We start from the raw sequence: 20,582 nt of genomic DNA on the forward strand, positions 1-20,582 counted from the left end.
CACTCATCCCAAACCTGGTGTTGCTGCTGTGGTCTCCAAAAAGACACTTTCTAGACCCTTCCCTCTATCCCTCCACTATCCTTTTCAGTCCAACTAACAGAATCACATGCCCACAGCTCAAATTAATTCCATATTTCCCTATACTAATTCATCACTAATACTGTTTGGGTTCCGAAGTAGCATGCTACACCTTGGAAAGCACTTTGGTGCCTTGTCAGGAGGAGTAAGGTCTATATGAATGCAATTACAGTTACATGTAGTATAGTGCACCCTGCCTTAGGGCTTTAAAGTCTGCAGTAGGGTAGCTTACCTATAATGCATGCAGTGTCTGCAGGCAGGGCACACAGGGATTTGTGCCATCTCATGTTTTCATTTTGATCTGAAACAAGACACACAGCCTGCAATAGCAGTCTCCATGAGTTAGGTGAGGGGTCACTTAGGGTGGCACAATACATACCGCAGCCCTTAGGGACCCTCTTTAGTACCCATGCCCTGGTAACTCATGGTACCATTTACTAGGGACATACATGGGTGCTAAAGGTATGGCCAATTTTGGCAGTTATTGTACAGTTTTAGAAATAGAGCTCTGGCACTGGGGACCTGGATTGCAGGAAAACAGTGCAATTTCTGTTAAATTTGCATAAAATACCAGCTCAAAAAGGGGCACTTTTCTACAAGGTGTTAATCCATTTGATGATTTAACTAATTTGCACTTCAAGGGGTGTTTAGACATCCTTTGATATTGAGACAGATTGCATTAAAACTGCTAAAATATCCAAAAATGAAGGATTAAAATCAAGACATCCCAATAATTCATTCAGACAGTAGAACAGCAAACTTTTACAAAAGATTTCTGGGTAATGTTATCCCACTGGAGCCTGTTACCCTGATCCTTAGTGGTTTCCGTTCTAGGGTAGGTCGTCATTACTGACCCCTTGACCCTCTTAACAGTAATAATTAGTGGGTAACGATCACAAAAATGACTGATGACAATCTTAAAACTAGCAAGAACATTAGGTATGTTTTCAGAAATTAAAATATAATCAATAATGTTGTTATGGCCCCTGCCGTTATACATAGATAGGACTCTATTTGAATTATTATTGAGAATAGTTGGTTTTAAAAGATTGACTTCAGGTACAAGATTATTCACCCTGCAGTTTGTGGTTAAAGAGTGGTGTGTTGAGGTTTTAGAAATATTGACCGTCAAGTGGACTAATACAGGTTGAAATCCCCCAAGTGGGCAATGGAATAATAATAACTATTAGAGTTCCTGAAACTAAGCAAAAAGTTTCTTCTGCACTTTGATAAAAGAAGAATTCTTCTTATAATAATGATCGTATAGAAGTTAAAAAATAAGTAATTTTTGGTGTTTCTTATAACTAAAAGGTTGCGTAGTTACCCTTTCCAGCAGACATACTCTGTGCTCTTGTAAGTGGCTTAAAATAACTGGACAATGGTAATAAATGCAGGTGAAAGTATCCGAGTGCAGACATTGATGTAATTGGAGCTTATCCACGACATGCCTAAGAATGGTCTCTTTGCCACTGAAAGATCTGAAATCACTATGTATACGGACAGGAGGAATGTGAGGTTCTTTGTAGTTCTGAATTTATAAGGCAGATTAGAAATTATACTGAAACTGTCTGCCTCAACTGGGTCAAATGTGGTTTTCATAAGAGAAGTTCTATCTTCTTTTAAAGTACAGGCATAGTCCCAGTCCGATCTGACCTTGCATCCTCTGTATGTAGACTTCTCTGTGTGTGTCTGGATTTGTATAGGTATCTCAATGAACAGGAAGTATTAAAGATTTTATAATTTAACCCATTTCACTGCGTTTCTTCCTGGCAGACCCTGGTCCCGGAAGGTCGCCGCTGCATGGACTGGTGAACTGCCTGAATGACATTTCTGCAGGCAGATTAAGTCCCAACAACGTGACTGCCTCTGGCAGGCGTGTCAGGGAATGGAGGAGGCCAGAAGTGGGGGTGCGTCGGTTGAATGAGGAAGGTGAGTGACTAACTAGTTGTCAGTTTTCAGAAATTGGGGGTTTATTTTAGTAAATGTATAAAGGTCAATAATGACCTCATACATGTGCTGTGTATTATTACATTAATCATAAACAATAGGTGATCAATTATAGATCTAAGATGCATAAGAAATACATTGAAACCAGGTTTTGAGATTCTTTCCGAAAAGCAGTTAAGAAATAAAGGTATGGTGCTCAACGGGGAGCTGGTTCCATGCTTGTGTGACCAGATAGGAAAAGGACTGACCTCCCTTCTTGATATACCTGACTTTGTGCACCACTACAAATGAAGACTTAAAAGAACAAAGAACTCTTGAATGACAATAGTTCTGCAGCCCGGCCAAAAGGTCCAGAGGGTGAGAGGAGGATTCTTTTCGTCACTAGCAGCCGGTGCAGCAATCTCAGATTAGGGGTGGGGGGCATAGGCATTTGACGGGAACGTTTAAGGATCATATGCGCAGTTGCATTCTGGACAACCTGCAGCGTACCAGTCATTTACTCAGGGAAACCAAGATGCAGAATGTTGACATAGTCCAATCTTGACATGATGAACGCGTGAACTACATTCTTGTGGTAGTTCATCGGAAGAAGAAAATTGCATTTTTTGGAGTTCGGAGCCTCCCAAATCATGTGCCAACCACTGAAGACACCCGGGTTGAAAAGAGTACTTGGTGTCAAACTTGACCACCAAGTTCTTAACAAATGTCATCGGCTGGGGAGGGGGGATGCACTGTTTTCTGTCAGCAGCACGGCTACCAATTGCACCAAACAGACCCAAACAATAAAACCTGGGTCGTGTCCATGTTGCACATTAATTGACTGGTGCACAACTAATTAAGTACTGCTTGGAGACAGGCTTTAAAGAGAGCAGCCAGTTTCAGACCCCTTCTCAAAAGAGTATAGCGGCTCGGTGTCCTTGGCACAAGACACAACGTTAAATCCATATGATTGAGTCGAAGGTGCCAACAGGCTATATAGATGAGATGTTGAATACCATTCGACTAAGAAAGAAGTCCTGTGGCACCCCAATGGTGAAGGGCTTAATACCCAAAGAAGAAGGGGCCAGCCACACTGCTTGTCCTCTGTTCACCAGGAAACATTTAATCCAATCAAGGGCCGGACCCCCAACCCCCAAGTTGGCAAGATGTTGCAGGAGGATCCGCATGAGATACAGTATTGAAAGCCACAGAAAGATCGAGTAAAGTCAGTGTCGCTCCCCCTCCTTGATCAAGTGTCAGTTTGATATATTTAGACACTTCTTACAATGCTGTTTCCATGCTATGCTTAAGGTGGGAACCAGATTGACTTGGATGAAGTAGCCTATGATTTTCCAAGTAGTCGAAGAGCTGCTTATTTATCAGCTTTTGAAATTTTTGGATGCTGCCTTAAGAAGCAATATAGGTCTAAAATTGGACAGCACATTAGGGTCCATGGAAAGCTTCTTAACATGGGGTACTCATTTTGCCTGTTTCCTGACTGGCTGTACCACTGCGTTTGATAATGAAGTTTAAAGACCCTGTTCAAAACTGGGTTGACTGCCTCCACAGCTAGCACCAGCATTGAAGGTGGACAGGGGTCAAATTCTGAAACCAAGGCCCTAAAGTTCAACTTATACATATGAAGCTATATGTTGAAGGCATGTGTGCTGTATACACATGCTTTGCATACTCCTGCTATCAAGCGTTGGATCCAGATGTTTGCAAGTTGTTTTTCTTTGAAAAAGTCTTATGAGTCACAAAGTAAGGTGACTCCTCCATTCGGTGATAGTGCGCATGGGCATCGACTCCATTGTTAGATTGTTTTTTCCTGCCATCGGGTTCGGAAGTGTATTACTGTGCTCTGGTTCGAAACCTTTCTTTAGGTTTCCCTCGGTGTGCAATCCACTCTAACCTCGATGGTATTGTTTTGTACCTGTTTCCTACTTCTCCGCCTATTGCTTTTGTCAACAAATCCTCCATTTTCAACCGAAAACGTCGTAGGCGGCCTTCGAGCCTGACTGCGTCGGTCCGGTCTTCTGTCGATGGAACTGACTCCTTATAAATGCTGCCCTTGGTGCCACACTAAGTACCCTTGCACTGACTCACATAAGGTGTGTAACTTGTGCTTGGTCCGGTGCACAAAGATGATGACTGTGACGCTTGTAAATCGTTTCAGTCCAAAAAGACTCTTTGGGATTGACAGGCTTGACTTCATGAAATGTAACATCAGAATATTCAACACACTCCGGATATCCTTGGTGAAGATTCCGAGCATGAAGACGTCACAGCATCAGCAACAGAAGAAGAAGAGGCCATCTCGATTCTAATGCCAGATTAGGAACTTGAGATAGACATGGAGTCTGAAGACAGTAACAACAAAGCCCCTGCACTGGAGAAAAACAGTAATGTCTGGGTGATTTGCAGTTTCAATACGAAAGTCCGTCTTTGAAAAACGGCGCCGGGAACTACAGGAGGGAGAATACGGCTAGTCAGGTGTATCCGCCTGTCTATGACTTTGAGCGCTACTGCGTTAAATCTTCTCCTCCCGGTTATGGCCTCCATAGAATACTAATGAGAAACTACCAAACAACGCGAGCAACGTTTATTTTCTACATATCTCACCCATATCGGGTTGGCCACACCACCATTTCCGGCCCATAATTTATGAGGCCCTGAAGATTCGCAGTCTGTTCCCTGCGATGAAACACGTGTTGGCCAGTACAGAGGAACATTAAACCGGTGTTATACACCAAGAACTTTACAATTTTTGAACTCTCTTATTGCACCAAATGGTCAATTTACTTGGAAAATCTTGATGTGCACAGTGTACCTTTCGTATTGAAACTGCAAATCACCCAGACATTACTGTTTTTCTCCAGTCCAGGGGCTTTGTTGTTACTGTGCAATTTGTGTGGATCTTTTAGGTCCAACCTTGAGCGGTTACGAGGGATTACCGCCCGCCCTTCTTGCCTGGACTGCTTTACTCTATAGTAGTATACACTTTGCGGTTACCCAGGTGCGCGCCTTGTCACTTCTGGAAAACCCCAAACCCTCCCAGTTGAATTATGGAGTCTGAAGACTTACCTCTGGGACAGGGTGCTGTCAGTACCGATGACCCCTTGCCCCTTATGCCCATACCCAAAATTCATACGGCTTCAGCACCACCTCTGCCTCCTGGTCAAGGTCGGCACCGAGACGATGTTTCCGATGCCCCGCCTTCCGACTCAGCAGCAAAACAGTTAGGCAAGCCTGCCGGCTCGGGACCGAGTCTACGGAAATCTTCAAATCCGGTTCTGAGTCGAAATGAAAGCATATTTCGGAGCTAAAATCTTTTGCTCCTAAAATCAAGTCCATCCCTGCATCAAAACCTTTGGTGTCAAAATCAAAAGACAGCAATTCTGAACCTTCTGACTTTAATTTGGACATTGTTCATCCCAAACAAAAGAATGTATATCCATCCTGACACGGAACATATTCATGCTAAATCTCCAGTTAAACGCAAGCATCCTTCTGAGTACTCACACTATTAGATTCCTTTAAAGAAGAAGAAAAATGTGGTTACCAGCCCTTCTCCACCATCCCCTCCATTTTCACCCTCTTCTCCACATTTAGATCCTTTACACATTTGACCTCCGGGGTCTCCACTTTCACCGCATGAAGAGGGAGATAATGATGAGGAAGATATTCCCATGGAAAGATTACACCATTGACCGTCCATTACACAATAACCCATACCTTTACCCTGCAAATCCCTCCCCACCTGATGATAATGTGGCTTACCAGGAACTCATTGATAGACAAGCAGAGTACCATGCAGTGGAGTTACATAAAGAGTTGTTAGAAGAGGACTTTCTATTTAAGACACTTGGGGCCACACACAGGTCAAGTCACACACTCCCTATGCTGAAGGGCTTGATGAGGCATGCAAATGATACTTTCAAAGGCCCAATGAGAGCACGCATTCTGACTCGGATGTATGTCAGTACAACGCGATCTTTTAGATCGCGATACTTGACATCGCGGGCATTACAACGCAAGTCGTTACAGCGACTTGCGTTGGAGGGCGCGCATTTTGGAATTTTATAATTTTATATTCCAACACCAGTCCACGTAACAGTAGGAAAAGTGTTGGAATATAAAATTACAACATTCCTTGTCCAACAGCGCTATCCAGCGCAAGTCGTAGTAACGACTTGCGTTGTAATGGCATCGTCGTAAAGGCACTGCGGTGTAAACACCTCGTTGTAAACGATGCTCCCCTTCTGACTCCTAGAGTCGATAAAAAATACAAACCTTCGCCATCTGATGCTATCTTTATTTAAGGTCAGCTGCCTCTTGACTCCCTTATAGTATCCAATCGCTCGGAAAAGACCTAATTCGCAAACTTCTGGTGATGCTACTCCCTCAAATAAAGAATCTAGGCTCATAGATGCTTCGGGCAAATGTGTAGCCGCTCTAGCTGCTAATTACTGACGCATCACAAATACACAAGGCCTTCTAGCTAGGTATGACAGAGCACAATGGAATGAGATGGAGCAGCTACTCCAATATCTCCCAGAAGAACACAAAAACAAGGCAAAAGAGTTGGTTCAAGAGAGCAAACTTATTTCTAACTCTTCTGTTACTCTTCTGACACTGCTGCTAGGGAGATAAATACGAGCATTCTCCTCAGAAGGCATGCTTGGCTTGGGATTTCAGGATTTAAACCTGAGGTAAAACAATCCATTTTAAACAGCCCTTTTGACAAGGAACACCTGTTTGGTCCTGTAGTTGACCATTCACTTCCTGTGGCCCGAGTTTGGCGGCCATGTTGGGGGTAGCGCTCTAGTCTTCGGCAGCCTCTGGCTGCCTTCTGGGACATAGAGACACCTGAGGTACTCCATGGCTTGGGGGCAACGGATGAAGGGGTGATGATAGGCATATGGTTTTCTTGCCAGGAGCTGTCGAGTGGGCCTGCATGCAGAGGCTGCAGGCGACGTCAGGAAGTTCACAAGCGGAGTAACCACGATGGACTCGAGCTCTAACGGCTGGGGTACCTTGTTGACCCTGGTGGCCCAATTCAACTCAGGCTGGAGGTGATGGGTGCAGTGGTGCCTTCCGGTGTCGTGTTTTGCCGATTCCAGAGGCCTCAGAGTCTTTTCTTTTGAAGTTTCTGCCGGATGCAGGGGACAGTTCCACTGTTCTTCGGGAGGTCTTGTTCTTTATTGAAGGCAGGTAGTACTCTCAGGTTTTGGAGGATCACCCCTGCAGGATGAGTCATCTTTGGGCGCAGGTTCAACAGAGAACAGCAGACAGCACACCAGGGCTAGGGCCAAATCATGTGCTTTCTTCAGTCTTCTGCTTTTGATGCTCTTCATGTCCCTTTTCTTCATAGGTCATCAGGATCCGCTTCTCTGGTGCCAGGGGCTCCCCTAAATGCTGACTATTGGAGTATTAGGGGTGTGTGGAAGTAGCCAATAATCACTACTCCCCCTTTATGACCACTACCTGTGGGAAGTGGGCATAAACCTGTCCCAGAATTCCTATGTATGCTATCACAAAGATGACTACTTCTGAAAAATCGTGTCCACCTCACAGTAGCCCACCTTAGGGGTTGTACTAGCCTGGAAGTGGCTCGCCTAAGTGACTAGATACTTTTCCCGCCTGTCTCGGTGCCATGGGGGCTCTGGACAGGGGGGTGACTTTCTCTCATGTGAGGAGAGCCAGATTTGCATTCCAAAGGCATCCACTTCTTTGAAGCTCCCCGGCCCAAGGAGCCTAATTAGCAGGTCATTCTGTGGGAGGGGGTGATGCACCCTCTTCATGGTCAGGCTTTTGTTCTGGGTCTTCTGAGAGCAAAAGGCTCTCAAACTAGGAGGTCAGAGCAGCGTCTCTGATGGCAGGTTGCCAGAAACCAGTCAGCAAGCACACCGGAGGCTAGTAGGTTTTCAGGGGGCACCTCCAAGATGCCCTCTGGATGCATGTATTGGTAAATCCAACACTGGCATCAGTGTGTGTTTACCAATACAAGATGTTTGATACCAAACATCCCTTTTTAGATCTCGCGCCTAGCGTTGCAGTGCGCAGCATTGCTCACGCAGCGCGAGACTTCATGTACAGGCTTCAGAAAGCTGACCACACGCTTGTGCAAGTGGTTTTTCTTTCCGCAGCTCCCATTGGCTTTTGCATGCTTTTTTTTTTTTTTTTTTTAAGCCAGCACACAGTTGGGCAAAGGCGAATGCATGTTCCGCCTTTGCTCCGCCCATTCCCGTCAGTTTCTAGCACGCACATCAGTGCGGCACAGACGAAAGGCTCCCTCACCCCCGCTCCTCTGTGGTGCACGTGCACCACTAGTTTAGATTCCCGCACCCGCCCCCCTGTGGTGCACCCTTTTGGAAATGCCGTGAATTTCACTGTTGTTCATTCCAGAAGCTCAAAGCTCCTCGTTCACTCCCTGGCTCTGCGTTGAAATGGAATGTATGCTCTCTAGTCTTACCTGGTAGAATTTAAACAAGTCCGTGTAGAAAATAGAATTTACTTCCAGGTCACCAGCTGCTGCTTTCGGACTACACTTCCCAGGACTCTCCTCGGCCGCTTGCTGCTGGTACCTGGCTCCTGCAGACGGGAGTACCGGGTTGTTTTCATTCCTCCGATTCAGCTGCCTGCTACCCTCCAAGATGCCGATGAAGGGGCGCTTCCCGATCCACCGCACCTTCGCCTACCTGCATGAGGGCAAGATAGTCTTCAATAGCTGGGTGAAGGTCATGACCGTCAATTACAACACGCACGGGGAGCTTGCGGAGGGCGCCAGGTAAGACTCTACCACTAGCATCGGGGTGTGAGGTGACCATTACAAACAGGGTGGATGGTCTGTGCTGGTGCGTGGAGGACAAAGGGCCACTGCATCTCACTATACAGCGTTCCCTGATGCACCATAATTTTGAAGAAACAGGTGGTTTTTAGAATAAGATACCCTTTAGAGTTTTTCTATTGGCTGTTCGAATTTAATTTGAAAAGTAGTTTTAGAGTTTGAAATCTTGAACTTTGTAAGAGTTGCACTTTCTTGTGCTGTTTGGTAATGTGAGACATTGAGCAGAAACCCGGATGCAGTTCTCAGAGGTTTGAGGGTAGGGTATGAGGAATTTAGGTCAACCTTTTACACTACAGTGCAGACTTTTAATTGATGGTCTACCCAACGTAGATTTACCTTCATGACTAAGGATGGATCAAGAGAGACTGTCCTTTGAGAACAGGCATTCAGTGAATTATCACTAAACGAGGGAGAGGGGACCTAGAGAGAATTTAATATGGTTAAGATGCCAGTTCACGGTTATCAAAGAAGTTGATGGGCTTAAGCAGGGAAATGCCATTGTTGTGCTAGCTGGGTTGTAAGGCACAGCTTATTCTCTTGGATACCCAGAAGATGTGTGTGTCTGCTGGAGTGGTGAGTTAATCTGCATGGGTAAATAGTAGAATTTTTTTTTTTTTTTTTTGGAAAACCTTTATTGAAAATTCAAAGCACACAGCTATTCAGCCTTACATCCCTGAGGCTAGGCAGCAATATAAAGAGCGGAGAAAAGGTGCGCACAGATCAATTCAAGGAGCAAATCAGGTTTAATTTTATAATATAATTAAGAAACCTAAGATAACAACAAGAAGAACAATAAAGAAAAAATAAAGGTGAATAAGGAAAAAGGAGGTGGCAAGGTACAACATAGGAGCGGCAATGCACGATTCCAGGGGGCGAGTGGGACCTTTTAGCACTCTGCACTAACCATATTGGAGAAGCGTACAAAATTGGGGGGGAAGGAACCAGGATTGCGTTTAAATGAAAGAGTTGGGCGGAAGGAAGGGCTAGGGAGAGAGACGAACCTCCAGCGGACCTGTATCGGGGGGCACACAAATATCACCTCTGTATTCATTCCACGCACCCCAGACAACCCCCCACCTCTTAGGCTTACCCCTAGCTATGTACACAGTTTTCGCACGGAGCATGCACCAGTCCATATTGGTTTTCCACAGTCCCACGGTGGGGGGAGTCGGGGCACCCCATTTTTGAGCAACGTCTCGCTTGGCCACCATGTACCCTAACGTGACCAAGCGGGTTTGAGCATTAGTGTAGTCAGTCGGACCCCACACGTTCAACAAGCATCGTCGAGCTTCCGCAGTCAAATCCACACCAGTCACCTCACGCATAACCACATGCACCCGTTCCCAATAGGAAGCAATGACCTGGCATTCCCAGATGGTGTGCATGAAGGTGGCCAGTGCACCGCACCCTCGCCTGCAGAGACCATCCACGGAGAGCCCCATGTGAATCATTCTGGGGCCAGTTACATAAACTCTGTGGAGTATCTTCAATTGGACTAAGCGCAGCCTAGCCGAGATTGCCACTTCTTTGGCGGAAGACACCGCACACTGCCAGTCCTCATCATCCAACTCAATCCCATCACGCACCCACTGATCTCTCACATTCAACAACAAGTCAGTCCGAACATTTATCAACTTTTTATAGGTCAGGGAAATGGCACTGTCAGGCATATGGCCGTCCAGCACCCTGTCTTCCAGCGGGGACGACTCGGGGATCTTCTCACCAACAGGCAGGGCAGACGTAAGGGCATGTCTCAATTGTGCGTATCTGAAGTACTCTGTGGCACCCAGTTGGAATTCAGTCTGCAGAGCTTCAAAAGACTTAATTTCCCCCCTGGCCATCACATCAGCCACCTTGGAAATGCCAATGAGGTCCCACCGGTCAAACCCCTTCGAGTGCCATAACCTACCCAGCAAGTCGGAGTCATAGAGTGGAGTGGCCATAGTAAGTCTACCCTTCCACCCCAATGCTTTCGTAATGGCCCTCCAAATGTGCACAGCAGTCTTGGTGGGACCAGTCATTTTTCCATCCAGAGATCTAGAGTACAGCGCTCTGTAATACATCCCATCATTCAGGAGCCAACGGTCCATGGCGTATCCCGGACTCTCCGCCGGTCCATAAAAGCCGTGATTAAGAGCAGCCAATTGGGAGGCCCAGTAGTACCGGCGGATATCAGGCAAAGCAATACCGCCATCGTACCATGGGATAGTCAGTTTAACTACAGCGATATGCGGCCTACCCTCCCACATGAGGGTTCGTTGTAGACCTTCAATTTCCTTGAAATATTTGGAAGGGACGGGGTCTTGCGTGTTCTGGAGCGCTTATAAGAATCTCGGCAGGGACATCATCTTGAACAATGCCGCTCGGCCCAATAGGGACAGCGGCAGTCTTTTCCAACCCTCCACATTGCGCCTAAGGCGCGCAAGAGGGGGAAGCAAGTTGTTAGTGTATCGTGCCCGGGCATCCGTTGATATATAGATACCCAGGTACTTAAATCCCTGCTGTGAGACCTGTATTGCGCAACCCCTAGGAAGACGTGGGGTGTCTCCACTAAGCACATAGAGATAGGACTTCGACCAGTTAATGACTAGGCCCGAATACCCACCAAAAGTGCTCAACACGTCAAACGCCACAATCAAAGACCGACAGGGGGAAAGTAAGATAGAGCAGGATATCGTCCGCGTACAACGAGACTCGATCCTCAAAGCCCGGTGACCACTTGATCCCACAGATGTCAGGGTGGGTGCGTATCCAGGCAGCGAGCGGCTCGAGCGCTAGAGCAAAAAGGAGCGGCGACAACGGACAACCCTGTCTAGTACCCCTGCGCAAGGCAAAGGAAGCCGATATCCGGCCGTTGACCGTCACATTGGCCAACGGGGAGGCATAGAGAAGCCTGACCCAACTAATGAAGTCGGGGCCAAACCCAAATTTAGACAACACCGCCCAAAGATAATTCCATACGAGGGAATCAAACGCCATCGTCGCGTCCAGTGAAGCCAGGACAGTCGGCTCGCAGAGTTTGTGCACCCGCGCCATGACAGCGTGAATCCTCCGAAGATTAAGAGCAGTGTTGCGGTGGGGTATAAAGCCCGACTGGTCCGGATGGACCAAGTCGGCGATCACACCCACCAGCCGGTTAGCCAGTAACTTAGCCAGAATCTTGGGTTCGGCATTCAGCAGGGAGATCGGGCGGTACGATCTACAAAGGTCCCTGGGCTTCCCCTCCTTATGAATGACCACAATGGTGGCCAAACGCTGGTCCAGCGGGAGTTCACCGGCCTCCCGGGCCTCCAAAAACATGCGCCGCAGGGGCACTGCGACGGTGTCGGCCTTAATCTTATAGAGTTCCACCGGAAGACCATTGGGACCGGGAGCCTTGCCAGATCGCAGGGATCGTTCGCGAGCGCCACCTCATCAGCCGTAATGTCCCTGTCCATGTCGTCACGCTCGGTGTCCGACAGGCAAGGGAGCTCAACTCCCTCCAGAAAAGAGGCCGAGTCCGACTCAGTCAAGGTGGAGACCGAGGTATAAACCGTCTCGAAATAGTCGGCAAAAGCCGAGGCAATAGCGCTGGGGTCAGTAACAACCACCCCGTCCTCTCCAAGAATCTCAGGCACCACACGGGAAGCCATCTCCCTCCTATCCAACCAGGCAAGGAGCTTGCCCGCCTTGTCACCCGCATCATAGATCCTCCCTTGCTGTTCCCTGCCCATCGCCTTGGCAGCGTCAGTGGCAGTGACTCGATACTCCGACTGCTTTAGGGAGAGAGTGTGCAGCAATTCAGGTGTCGGGTCCGTCTCCAATTGAGAATCCAGGCCCTCGATTTCCGACTCCAACCGCACCATTTCCTCATCCCTGCGCCTGCGCACCTCGGCAATCAAGGAGAAGGCTTCTCCTCTCAGGACAGTTTTGAAGGCCTCCCACAGTGATAAGGCCGACGATACCGAGCCCGTATTCTCAGAGAAGTACAGGTCGATAGCTTTAGCTAGGAGGGCACGAGTTTTGGGGTTGCGAAAGTACCAGGGGTTGACCGGTACCAGTCTGGACGTTGCCACAATACCAAAGTCAAACGACACCCAGACCGGAGAGTGGTCCGATATACCTCTGGCCATTAGACGGGCACCAGAAACGGTCGAAGCCTGGGCCGCCGGAGTCAAGATATAATCAATCCTGGAGAGGCTACCGTGCGCGCCCGAGTGAAAGGAATACAGATATTGATTTGTGCTCAGTGTTAACGCTGCTCCAGCGCTGCGCGCATATAGCTCTTTGCTCGTAGAATTTTAAAGCTTACTTGCCTCGTTTTATGTAAACTGCGCCGAGCGCTTCGCGCTTTTAATTAATACTTCTACCGCTTAGGGGGAAATAAGGGAGCCTTACCCACACCATAATTCGCCACAAACCCACATTTGTGGGCTAGAAGGGACTCGGGGGCTCTGCAGCATCTTCGCGCCGGTTGTGAGCGCCATCTTGGAGTGGGGAGAAGTCCTTCCACTCTTAGCGCCATCTTGGGGAGGGAGAGACACTCGCCCTGCCAGGACCCACGCATTGGAGGAGGAGGTAATATCAGTAGGACCTCCTACCTCGCTTAGGCAGATATTGATTTGTGCTCAGTGTTAACGCTGCTCCAGCGATGCGCGCATATAGCTCTTTGCTCGTAGAATTTTAAAGCTTACTTGCCTCGTTTTATGTAAACTGCGCCGAACGCTTCGCGCTTTTAATTAATACTTCTACCGCTTAGGGGGAAATAAGGGAGCCTTACCCACACCATAATTCGCCACAAACCCACATTTGTGGGCTAGAAGGGACTCGGGGGCTCTGCAGCATCTTCGCGCCGGTTGTGAGCGCCATCTTGGAGTGGGGAGAAGTCCTTCCACTCTTAGCGCCATCTTGGGGAGGGAGAGACACTCGCCCTGCCAGGACCCACGTGACACCCTGCCGGCCATTTAAGATGGCCGCTAGACCAGTGCGCAGCGACGGTGCGCAGCGGGGACGCCGTAGGGGCGCCGGAGGTGCGCCAGAGGTAAGCCCGTTTGCGCCCGTTCGCGCAACGGACGCGCTTAGGGCCGCTACCTCTGGCCCCTCCGGTTCAAACCGCATAGCTTACACTCGGAGTGAGCTTATCGAACTCAGACCTGGGCAGGACCCGGTTAGATCGTCCACTTCCAAGCCAATCATCTGTGGTTTGCTTAATGTCAGATCTCTCTGCAAGCACCACACGGAAATAGCCTTCCTCATTGAGTCTGAACAGCTCGATGTCCTCTTTCTTACTGAAACGTGGACACGGGAGGACTGTGAGGTCGAGCTGGGCTTAGCCTGCCCTACAGGATATAAAATTAGCCACGCACCGCGCCCACTTAACCGAGGAGGGGGAATCGGATTTATTCATAGAGACTCGCTCACCCTCTCCCAGTTAAAGATTCGAGAGGTACCGGGATTTGAACTGATGGGTTTCTCAGTCAAACAGCAGGAGTCGATGTGCTGCTCGGGTGTTCTCTGTTACCGCCCCCCGGGACCAGCACCTTCCATTCCTCTTCTCATTGACCTAATCTATGAACTTGCCAGCTCCCACTCCAGGTTATTAGTTCTTGGTGATTTTAATCTGTGGGCAGGCAGTTCGCTGGACAATGCTTTTTTCTCTCTTAGCCAAGCGTGTACAGATATTAATTTAGTACAGTTGGTGAATGCCGCCACGCATCGGAAAGGCCACATTTTGGACCTGGTGTTCGCGGATCCTCAATGGGCATCATTTGTGGACATCAAGTGCCAATATTGGACGGATCACTTTCTGATCAGGTTTTCCCTTTGGTCGGAGGACCCTACTTCGCGTAAGGCTGGACTACCTCTAGCTAAGCTAGAGAGACCTTGGTCCCGCATCTTAAACAATGTCCCATTGCCGAACATCTTAGATAAGGACTTCAAACTTGGCAATACAGTTGAAGACAGTTATAACCTCTTCTGTCAGTCCATAGCTAGCTCACTGGATAAGTTAGCGCCCCTTCGGAAGTCGCGAGGGAGAGTGAACCGAGCCAGTCCTTGGTACACGAGCGAACTTCGCCAGCTCAAACTCGACTGTAAACGCGCGGAAAGGGTATGGAGGAAGCAGTACCTAGACTCCGAGAAAATTGCATTTAAGTCTGCTATGCATAAATATAAAGCCCAAATTAAGATCGCAAAAGCGACCTTCCTTGAACTTACTCTGAATCAGGCCCCAAACAAGGCTCAGGCCCTTTTTAAAATCGTCAAGGACCTGGCTCATCCGACCTGTGTGGCCAGCGCTGTTCCCTCGTCGCAAGCTCTTTGTGACTCTCTGGCGGATGCCTTTGAGGAAAAAATTCGTAAAATCCTAGCAGGTCTGCAGGACCCACGGAACCTTACCACTGAGGAGGGAGCTCCGGAGGAAATGGCCAGTCGACCCCTGCAGAGGGCTACCATTCTCTGTCAGGAAGCTCCGGTCTCGCCCTCCAGTCGACCCCGACCAGCTGAGCAGCCCTCCAGCCCGGGAGCTCCGGCGGCGGAAGCCAGTCGACCCCAGCTGAGTAGCCCTCCTTTGCTTTTGTTGGATCAGGCCCTCAGCTTGGGAGCTCCGGCGACTGCGGCCAGTCGACCCCATCTGAACTGCTCTCCCCTCGCGGCCCTTGATTCGGCTCCCTGCTTGGGAGCTCCGGCAATTGTAGCCAGTCGACCTCAGCAGGGTAGCCTTCTCCCTTTTCCGGTGGAGCCAGCTCTCAGTTTGGGAGCTCCGGCGAGCGAGGCCAGTCGACCCCAGCTGAGCGGCTCCTCTACCCCCACTTTGGATCAGGCTCTCTGCTTGGGAGCTCCGGAGATCGCTGCCAGTCGACCCCAGCAGAGAAGTCATCTTTCTCCTTCCTTGGAGTCGGCCCTCAGTTTGGGAGCTCCGGCGTGCGAGGCCAGTCGACCCCAGCTGAGTAGTTTTCCCCTTCCATCCTTGAAGGAGTTCGGCGACCTAGCCCTAACGATTTCCTCTGGCTCGCCTTTGGACCCTCTCCCCCCTAGACTCTGGAGGGTGTTTCAAGAGGACCTCTTCCAGCCCCTGCACGCCATCTGCTGTCAGTCATTCGAGACAGCTACTGTTCCAAGCTGCTGGAAGAAGGCAGTGGTATCCCCGCTTTTAAAAAAACCTACGCTCGACCCTGCCTGCCTTTCTAACTACCGGCCAATCTCCCTGCTCCCTTTTCCGGTTAAAATTATGGAAAAGCTGGTCACCCGTGCTCTGTCCAGTTTCCTAGAAGGGAACAGCTGGTTGGATGAGACGCAATTCGGCTTCCGCCCAGCACATGGGACGGAATCCGCGTTGGTGACCGTGTTAGACAACCTGCGGGCGCGAGTCGACAGTGGTCGGGCAGCATTCTTGGTGCTGCTCGACATGTCGGCCGCGTTCGACACGGTCAGCCATCCCACCCTGATTTCTAGGCTGGAGGAATGCGGGGTCAGGGACAAGGCCAGGGATTGGTTAATCTCCTACTTGGACTGCCGTCAGCAACGGGTTTCATTACCCCCCTTCAGTTCGGAGGAACGGAGAGTGGGACAAGGAGTACCTCAGGGCTCGGCCATCAGCCCCATACTCTTCAATGTCTACCTCCGCCCCCTGGTCCAGCTCATTAAAACCTTCGGTATCTCTGCATTTAATTATGCAGATGATACCCAGCTGGTCTTCTCTCTGGAGGGACAGGACGCAGTCACACTGGAGACTTTTCATCGGTGCATGCAGGCGACAGCGGAATGGCTCCGGCTGAACTCGTTACAGTTCAACGGAACTAAGACGGAGGTTTTACATTGCTCCACTGATCGAATTCCTCGCGACCTCCCAGTGGACTTCTGGCCTCCGTCCTTCTCAGAGACGGTGTCTGCGGCACAATCAGCGCGCAATTTAGGCGTCACTTTTGGGCCTAACCTGCAGTTGGATCTACATGTGAATAAGATCTCGTCAACATGTATGATGCTGATTCGTATGCTGCGCAAGGTCCTTCCTCTCCTCCCTGTGCAAGCCAGACCAGAAGTAGTGCGTTGTACCATCCTAAGTCGACTTGACTATTGTAACGCACTACTTCTGGAGGCCCCGGTAACACTCTTGGGCAAGTTGCAAAGGGTGCAAAACATCGCTGCTAAACTCGCCCTTTCTCGCCCTTACCATAGTTCTTCTACGGCAGCACTGCGAGAACTTCATTGGCTGCCAGTTCATCTTCGGGTGCGCTACAAAGCAGCATGTATTGTGTTCAGGGCTATTCACGATCTGGGCCCCATTCCTTTGCGGCGAATGTTTGCCTGGTACTGTCCATCGAGAGCCTTACGCTCTTCGTCATCCAGGCTATTGGTAGTCCCACGATTCCAGAGAGTGAGGATGGGGGGCCGCTCTTTCAGAGTAGCGGCAGCCAAACTCTGGAACTCTCTGCCTATATCCTTGAGAAGCCTTGGAGATCTCCTATCCTTTAGAAAGGCTTTAAAGACTCATCTTTTTCCTAGGATAGGCTGAGCTACTGTTTTCATTGAGTACGGGTCAAAGCGCCAGGATGCCCTTGGTGGTGACAGGTTGCGCTATATAAGTATGCCACAATACAATACAATACTGCCGCTGGGCGGGGTGGAGAAGTCGCCAACAATCAATAAGACCCATAGTGCTCAGGAAATTTGGGAGCCATGATTGCGCACTGCGAAGATCTCTGGATGGAAAACGGTCAAGGGTTCCCGATACCACCGCATTAAAATCCCCACCAAGAACAAGCAGTCCCTCCGGGAGGCCCAAAATGGCGCCCGAGATCCTGGAAGGTAGTCGTCTGCAAACCTGGGGGGACATAAACAGAAACCAAAACCAGGGTACGCCCCTCCCATTTACCCACCACAGCAACATAGCGGCCTCTATCATCAATCACCTTAGTCTCCACCTCCATTGGGAGAGATATGCGCACCATGATCCCAACCCCTCAGGACCCCGAAGAGAACCCGAATGAGCCACCATCTTAAACCCTTTTCTATTGAGTGCGTGACACGTATTGCCAATGAGATGCGTCTCCTGTAATAGAATAACATCGGGTACACAACGTTTAAACATCCGCAGTATAACCCCACGTTTAATGCGATCCCCCAGCCCGTTCACATTCCAACTCAACATGTTTAATGTCTTACCCCCCATCATCAAAGGTGCACAGTCCCGACCACCACCATCAGAAAACAGCTACCGCAACATAGTCAACAGAAGAATAGTAACCTTGCCGTGAGAAAAGGGAAAGAGGAAAAACAGAAGGAGAACACTCAAACTAACCACCCCCCACCCTGCACCCCTGCATTAGACTAAGAAGCCCCCCCAACTAGCAGTGTGCCTGTCGCCCCCAAAAAACTAACCTACGAAAAGCCCCCAGAGGAGAAAGGAGACATCCTATCACCCCCCATTATCCTCCAAAGTTGAAAAGCTGCATTAGAAAGAAAAGGAAAAGCATAAGTCAGTGACTAATTGCACTTGCAGGGCCCTCCACCGAAAGAAGTCCGAGGAAACATTGTTCATTCCAGAAGGTCAGGACCACCTGACGCCCCTTCCGACTGATCCTCAGGGGCAGTCCGACGTTGAGGCATGGTGTCCAGCCAGTCCCCAGCTGCCTCCGGCAAGTGAAAAAACACCGCTCGAGCGCCATGTTCTATACGAAGCTTCGCTGGGAAGAGCATAGAGTACTTCAACCCCATCTCCCTCAGCCTACGCTTGACACCCATAAAGCTTTGCCGGCGTTTCTGTACCGCTTGAGTGAAATCGGGGAAGAAGTTCACTTCTGCATTCTGGAATTTCAACTGACCACCTCTCCTCGATGCCGGCAGGATCGCATCCCGGTCCCTGTAGTTGAAAAGTCTGGCAATGATGGGGCGCGGATACGCTCCCAGTTTCGGTTGGCCGCCGGGCAGTCTGTGCGCTCGCTCCACCGAAAAGAACTTGCTTAGTCCACCGGGAGCCAGGTGCTTCACCACCAAGTCCTCAACAAAAAGATCGGCAGCGTCCTCCTCAGCGCCCTCCGGCACACCGATAATGCGGACGTTCTGGCGCCGTACCCGTCCTTCAAAATCATCGAGCCTGCGGGCAAGCAGCAAGTTGGCGGCTTTCAGGTCCCGAACCTCCGATTGCATGTCGGACATGTCGGTGGTCAGGCTCGACGTGTTAATGTCGAGCGACTTGACTCTGTCGTTCGTCTTTCCGAGGTCGGCCCTGATAAGGTTGACTTCAATCGTCAACGTGTCGACCTTGTGCGACAACACTTCGTGCTGCTTGTGCATTTCGGCCTTGATGCCCGCAATGGCTCCCATGACATCCCGGAGGGTGGGTTCAACATCGTCCGGAGACACATCTCGCTGCGGATCCTTAGTGCGGCCTGAAGCACCAGGCGATCCCTTAGGAAGGGAGAAACGTTCAGAGATGGTGGTCTGCGAGAGGGAAGGTTTCCTGCTGACTCTCGGGGGCTTCCCCTTGTCCGGGTCTCCTCTGCCCGCCATGATGGGCGACGGGGATAGCACGACCCAAAGCGAGGTCGAACCGGCACTACCACTCCCAGACAGCCAAAGTCAATAATCACCTCAACCGTCCCAGCAGAGCGTCAGGCCTCTGGGCAATCCGATCTGGCCACCAGCACAGAGCGGGGCAGCTCCAACCCTCTCGGACTGCCACCGTGTGGAAACGCCACCGTCCCCCTCGTAGTGCCAGACTATTATGGCGTCGTCGTCACCAATCTTCACGACGGTGTAACTCAGCTCAGGAAAGCCGGATCTTCGATCGGAGAACGGGCCCCGCCTCAGCAACAGCACCGCAACAGATTACCACTATTGTGGGACAGGATGGGTAGCAGGATCAATACGGAGGATCGGAGGGTCTTCGGAGCTCTGAGCTCACGCGGCCATCTTGGTTGCCCGCGAAGCTCCTCCTCGGTAAATAGTAGAATTAATTTTTTTATTTATTTTTCACATTTGTAAAGCTCACTGTTACCAAGCGGTGTCCTAGAAGAGCTAGGTCTTCAGCTTTTTGCAGAATTTAATCAGCGAGGATGAAGCCCTATTGTGCAGAGGGATTACAGAGCGAGAGGGGAGATGTACACTTCTGCTCTTGGTGGAGGCACATGAGACCGGACCTTTGTCGCTAGAAAGAGCATTTACATGCAAGTTACAATAATCTGTCAAAACTCAGGAAGGGTAACACATGAAGCTACTGCCACAAGTGTGAAGGACGCAATGGTCGAGGACATCCCATATTCTACTTGTAATACTTGATAGTTTTATCCATTGCTGAAGTGTGCTGTGACCAAGTTTCTCTGTAATAGCTGCTGTACATTATTGGGATCGGTGTCCTACTGGTCTCAGTGTTTTATGAAACCAGAGTAAATTGGCTGTAAGTGGAAATTCAATCTAGAGGTTATTCCTAAGGATGGAACAAATCAAAAAGCATTGGCAAAGCCCATATGTTTTTTTAAAATCTTTTTTGCAGTTGAGCAGTTTGTGGGTCTGGGTGTCCTAGAAAGCACGTCAGTTACTAAACTAAGAGTGGTATGAAAATGGTCTGAAGATGTACTGTAAATTGTTAATGTTGGATTTAAGGGTAGTTTTTTATTGCATAACTACGAAATCATATATGCCGCACATTTGTGAACCAAGAAAAGTAATTAAGTCAACATGATATTGTGACAGCAAAATGAAACAAATACATGCGTAAGGGTGTTAAAGCCTATGTCAGTTAAACAGGCAC

The 20,582-nt window shown here is 49.3% G+C and overlaps 1 protein-coding gene across 1 annotated transcript in view; it reads left to right on the plus strand.

Annotated features, from left to right (window-relative positions):
* The window catches only part of LOC147685096 (uncharacterized), a 1,199,247-nt gene that overhangs the window by 695,045 nt on the left and 483,620 nt on the right, over nucleotides 1-20,582 (plus strand). Inside the window, exon 20 of the mRNA XM_086940986.1 lies at nucleotides 1,852-2,007. Coding sequence (XP_086797112.1) covers nucleotides 1,852-2,007 — 156 coding nt within the window. The remainder of the gene's footprint in view (nucleotides 1-1,851; nucleotides 2,008-20,582) is intronic.

Source organism: Lissotriton vulgaris, chromosome 10 (genome assembly GCF_964263255.1).
Source record: "Lissotriton vulgaris chromosome 10, aLisVul1.2, whole genome shotgun sequence".
Taxonomy (NCBI): Eukaryota; Metazoa; Chordata; class Amphibia; order Caudata; family Salamandridae; genus Lissotriton; species Lissotriton vulgaris.